Here is a 6,243-nt window from a genome sequence, read left to right as displayed (position 1 = left end):
TGAATTTGATGATATATAATTGAAAAAAACAAGTGAAGCTACTCAATTCAACAAATTTTGGATAATATGGTGTCAAAAATAGCGAAATGTCATTCATTCTTTGTACAGACCTTGAAAAAAAAAACTAGCTGACCAGCTCCAATTAAGCCACAAATTATGGAGAGAACTTCTAAAGAGACATTGGTTAGCCATAAACTTACCTCTTAAGCAATTCTCTTGAGGAAATGAATATCAAACCCCCTCCCTTCCCTTATATTTGGCAATTCTCTCGAGGAGATGAATATCAAGGAGTCAAACATTTAAAGATGGCTTGACCTGGAAGCTAGTAGTATATGTTATGGAAGAAGCAATTTATATAGAAATAGTGTTGTTAGCTGGTTGTACGAACCTTGACTGTAACACGTTTGTACTGGCGTTCACATAACCATGCCGCTAGTATAAATAGGTCAATCTCTACTGGCGACTGGCGTAGAAGTGCCTATCTCTTCTACTGGCTGGTTAAGTCAACCTTCAATGGAATTAGACACACATTGATACCGGGTGACAATAATTGTCGTAAGGCCTTGTTTAGTTCCAAAAAGTTTTCTCAAAAAGTGCTACAGTAGTCATCACATCGAATCTTGCGATACGTGCATGGAGCATTAAATGTAGACGAAAAAAAAATCTAATTACACAGTTTGGTTGGAAATCGCGAGACGAACGTTTTGAGCCTAATTAGTCCATGATTGAATACTAATTGCCAAATAAAAACAAAAGTGCTACAGTAGCCAAATTCCCAAATTCCACCCAACTAAACACAGCCAGTTTACTAGTACCTCGAATTCCGTTGAAAGGCTTCACCAAATTCAGCTCCTTTTGTCCGACTGTAGCATGAGCTAGAGGTCTACAGATACCAGAACAGTATTAGGCCCGTTTCCTAGAGCTCCAGCTCCGAGATCTATGTTGGAGCTACAGTTTGTATTATGTTGGAGCTACAGTCTGTAGGCTAAGTTAAAGTAGTTTCAATATTTAGATCTGATCTAAACAATGTACAAAATGAGTTATATAAATGCACTTAACACTGCAGCTCTAGATCTAAGATTTTCTAGAGCTACGAATAATCAGCTCTAGATTTTCTAGAACTAGAGATCTGCTAAACAGAGCAAACATTTCTAGGGACCATTGTAACTAACTCCTAAAAAAAAGAAGAACAAGGTCAACAAACGGCCTTAATCCATCTGTCCCTTTATGATCTCGGTGGTGGTCATCTTAATGAGATCCCACGCGCTCCGTACGTGCCTCTCCTCCTGTAGCGTCGAACCCACCGCGAACCTCAGCACGAACTTGCCACCGATCACGGTGTTGGCCAGGAACACCCTCCCGCTCCGGTTCAGCCGCTCCATGAGCTCCCGGTTGGCCGCCTCGGCGTCCTCCTCCGTCATGCCGGCGGTGGCACTCGGCCTGATCCTGAAGCAGACGAGCGCGAAGTTCCTCGGAACGACGACCTCGAACCGGTCGTCGGCGCGCACGCACTCCTCGAACATCTTCGCCATGGCGACGTCGCTGCGGATGTGCTGCCGGAGCTTGGCGGCGCCGTAGGTGCGCATGACCATCCAGAGCTTGAGCCCGCGGAAGCGGCGGCCGACGCCGACCTGCATGTCCTTGAGGTCGGTGACGGCGCCGGACTCGCTGGCGTCGTTCCGCAGGTACTCCGGCCGGGTCTCCAGGGACTCGGTGAGCCGCCGCGTGTCGCGCACCCACAGGCAGGTGCAGTCCAGGCACGTGAGCAGCCACTTGTGCGGGCTCAGGCTGACGGAGTCCACGCGCTCCACGCCGTCCAGGTGGTGCCGGAACTCCGGGCAGATGCACGCGCTGCCGGCGTACGCAGCGTCGACGTGCACCCACGCGCCGAACGCGGCCGCGGCGTCGGCCGCGGCGCCCACGGGGTCGACCGCGTTCGACGACGTCGTGCCGACCGTCACGCACACGTACGTCGGCACGAGCCCGGCGTCCGCGTCGCGCCGCATCGCCTCCAGCAGCCTCGCCGGGTCCAGCGCGTAGTCCGTGTCCGCTCCGGTGGGGATGGACCGGATGTTGGCCGGGTCGAAGCCGGCGAGACGGCACGCCTTGAAGAAGGTGGAGTGCGTCTGGTCAGGAGCGTACACCGTCAGCCGCGTGATCCCGGCCATGCCGTCGGAGCCGCTCCGGCGCAGCGCGGAGTCGCGGGCCGCCACGAGCGTCACCAGCATCGCCTCGCTGGTGGTGCCGAGGATGACGCCACCGCCTCTAGTGCCAGTGCCTGCAGTGCCATTGCCCGTGCCTCCTCGCCCAGCGGCAGCAGCTGCAGCGCTGGTGCGGCGGTTCATGAAGCTGTCGGGCAGGAGGAGGAGCTGCGCGAGCCAGTCCAGCGCGAGCGCCTCCAACTCGGCGGCGGCGGGGTTGGCCTGCCAGGTGAACCCGACGGTGTTCATCGCGGAGGCGACGAGCTCGCCGGCGATGGCCGCGGCGCTGTTGGTTGCGGGGAAGAAGGCGAAGAAGTTGGGGCTGGCCCAGTGCGTGGTCCCGGGCACCACAGCCTCGCGGAGCTCGTGCATGGCGACGTCGAACGGCGCGGCGGCGTTCGGCGGCGCGGCCGACTTGAGCTGGCGGACCAGGTAGCCCGGCTCGACGCCCGGGAGCACGGGGAGGGACTCCACGGACTTGTAGTAGTCGTAGACGAAGTCCACGGCCTTGTGGAGGTAGGACCGGACGTCGTCGGCGTTCAGCGGATCGAAGCGGTCGGTGTCGGCGGCGAACGCAGCGGCCATGGCGGAAGGGTTGGTGGAAAGGCTGCCCATGTCTGTTGGTTTGATGATCGTTACTGACCTAGCTAGCTAGCGGGTAAAATTTCAGTATCTGTCGGAAGCAATGCAGCAAAGCTCGATCGATCGAGCTGTGGTCTGTGGATCGGAAGAGAGCAAGAAGAAGCAGTTAGGGGAAGGGAGATGCTGTGTGGTGTGATGCATGTGGACGCTGTGGTGCTGGTGCATGCATGGTTTATAGCCAAACGGAGATGCCGGGCTTGGAGATCAAATGGCATGAGGAAGCCATTTGATGAAAACTTCAAGTGGATCTCACAGTTTCAATCAAAGGAGGAAAAAAGCGACAAAGTGATACCCCTGTTCGCTTGAACTTATCAGCCGGCTTATCAGCTTAAAATCTACAGTATTTTTCTCTCACAATAAAACAGCTTCAGCCGGCTTTAATACCAGCCGAACAGACCTACTCCATCGTTAATCACGGTGTGGCTCACTCAATATTCCATGTAGTAGGCACCCATATACTACACCACCGAGTTGGTGTTATAGGATGGTTATGCTGAAATCTAAATAGCGATTTGCCACTAAAGAAAGCCTAAGACTGTCTTCAATAGGTGATCCATATATGGGCACCTAAACCCAAAAATGGGTAGCAGGAGACCCAAAATTAGTCTCCAATAGAGTACCTATACAGAAGACCCATTTTGGGTTGTCTGAGAGGCACAACTTAAATATGAGTATCCTCTCTCCTGGAAACTCATTTGCAGAAAGGATTCTCTTTTGGGTCGTGTTGTCGTAGAGGATGTCGAATGGGTATTGAACCCTTTGACTGTAGCACTACCCAAATGTTGAATGGGTCTTATATTTTGAGTGTTGTTGTTGGAGATAGTCTAATGTTCTGAGTCACGACAGACGGAGTAATTAATAACACTCCAATTGACAATGCTGGCAAGCATGTCAACGGATGGGATTAGGGAGGACACGAGGTGCAGCAAACATGGCTTACCACTCTCGAGAAGAGTTCCACGTCACCTGAGAGAAGATAACATTTGCGCTGTCAGAACCTTGGGACCATTGTGGTTCACTGATAATAATACTATTGACAGTGGTCATGGCCAAGGTGTTCGAGGAGTCCTGCGGCACTTGTTTTGGTCGGCATCAGTCTTTGTGGCAAGTCTAACACCAGACCAAGAGAAGGCTCGGTGACAGGGAGCATACCTCGGTGGAGCTTTGACGTGGACTTAAAATTACATTTTGGTAAGGATACATCACCTCATCTTATGCTTTTTCGTACCTCCATACTTGAGCTCTTTAGTTACAACATTAACACTTCCACACACTTGTTTGTGTGATCTTTAATTACGCCAAGTCAGGATAAATGCCGGTTTGGCCTACTTTCTTATCTAGCTAAGCCTGTTTGGAATAATGGGCTGAGCCTATATCCAAACCCAGCTAGCCGGTTTTGGCAGATTTCAGCTTGGGAGATTTTAGAGAAAAAGGCAATACCCAAGCGAACAACCTCTAAAATCTGTAAAATTTCATACGTTGCTTGCCTACCCCACGGTGAAAGTAGTCCCAAGAGATCTTGCAAAAATACTTGGGCTTCAACAAGAACTTTGATTTTTCCTCTCTCAAACTCGAGTTTTAACAAGAAAACTGATAATCGTATGTTTGAGGTGCCCGTGCGAAATTTGTTAAAGGGCATACCTAATATTTTACCCTAGCACCTAGAAACCAACCAAGAACATCTCAGAAACTACGAAATCCACCAAAAAGGGCAAGAAAGGAGAGTTTCTAGTGTGGGGAACTTGGGTTACTAGTATAATACCCGTGCTAACGCTACGGCAGCACATAACCAGACAAATCAAATAACTAAAAGGCTAAATCCACCATTGTCCTCAAGCTCAAAATACAACAACTGAAAAGAGAAGTGTCAACAGACTTGTTTGCTGCAATTATACAATATCAAGTACTTGGTTCATTTTAAACGTTATATGCTGCAACAATATCAACAACCGAAGAGAATCAGCTAATCATCTATCGACTACCGTAATTTAATGACAATGGAAGTGAATAATTTTTCCACTAAAGATGTAGACATTCAGTAAATAAGAACATAATAGGTTACTTCATGGAACAATACATTTAAAAGAAGACAACCTCCACCACACGCGCCTCATCCCGGCGGTGGTGGTCTCCTCCCGCAATGTCGCACAGGAGGACTACCTCGTCCCACGCGCCCGCTCCTCTCGCTGGCTCAGGCTGGACCACTGGGGGACAACGCTCCTCTCGTCGGACTGCCCCCGCGTCGGCCTGCAAGCCAGGGTCCGCGCCCGCGCCGGCCACCCGAGCCAGCCAATCCATTGACCAATTTATCAACATACTTCAATTTTGAATTCTAATCCATGAAGGGAAGTTGGCACAAATTGAGATGCACAAACTTAAGGGATTGATCAAATATGTTTTATAAAGCTACAATATGACATTCTCTTACACATGAAAATTACTCAAATGTGATTATAAATCTGCAATACGACATTTACTCGTCTGCATGTTTAAAGAGATTGTATAAAGAAATTTTCATATGCAATACTGTGAGAATATAGTGAGAAGCACAATGAATCCACCATACAATAGGTTCTGTCACTTCACACGGGAAACATCAATGCCCTTTAGCCAAGAAGAAACTTCACATAGTATTAAAATCAGAAATTCAACATCCCTCGCAACATAGAGTATGAACAATTGTAAGTAGATATCATCAAAGCGACCTTGGTTCATAATCCACAAAATATTGCAAGCCTTACTAGGAGGGACGTGGCCTGATAATGACTATATGAGGAGGGGATATACATTTGTTTTTTTGACTCATTCCTTGCCAACTAAAAAAAATAAATCAACAAGTTCAAGATCCTCCTTCCTGCAACAGAGCACAACTGTTTATTTCAGATGCAGCAAACCCTGTTTATAGAAAATTTTACAAAATGATGGTCAAATTACTAAAGAACGGAAATAGAGGTTAGTGCAAAGGTACATCTCAGCCAATATACTCATGGACATGGGATACATATACCAAAATGGAGCACCAACTGCTGCCTGCAATTACTTTACAAAACTAAAAAAAAAGTTACACCAAGATTGCAATTTCTAAAAAATCGACTTCAATTAATATTACCCAAAAATCATGTGTTGTCGACCTCATGCTGATGTTGGAAGGGAGGAAAGAAGGGCAGCAGCCGGTCGCAGGAGGAATTGAGCAAATCTTGGGCCTGGTGGATGCTACAATACTCACTTTGAATGGTCATACTTACTTTGCTGCTATTCAGCCACAGGCACAATGAGGCAGTATATATGAGTACATAAGCGGTCGATCTTTTTTTTTAAAAAATGGTAAACAACCATTCTTTTTTTTTTGATTGCCTCAACCTTCGAATACAAGTTAACCTTCGAATACAAGTTGTAGTAT

The 6,243-nt window shown here is 48.2% G+C and overlaps 1 protein-coding gene across 1 annotated transcript; it reads right to left on the bottom strand.

Annotated features, from left to right (window-relative positions):
- Window positions 1–1,208: 1,208 nt before the first annotated feature.
- LOC136489473 (tryptophan decarboxylase 1-like) lies at window positions 1,209–2,816 on the bottom strand. Its single transcript, XM_066486094.1, has one exon. The coding sequence runs from the start codon at window positions 2,814–2,816 to the stop codon at window positions 1,209–1,211; it is 1,608 nt and encodes a 535-aa protein (XP_066342191.1).
- Window positions 2,817–6,243: the final 3,427 nt, after the last annotated feature.

This window comes from Miscanthus floridulus, chromosome 10 (assembly GCF_019320115.1).
Source record: "Miscanthus floridulus cultivar M001 chromosome 10, ASM1932011v1, whole genome shotgun sequence".
Lineage (NCBI taxonomy): Eukaryota > Viridiplantae > Streptophyta > Magnoliopsida > Poales > Poaceae > Miscanthus > Miscanthus floridulus.
This window is presented reverse-complemented; position numbering and strand designations above follow the sequence as displayed.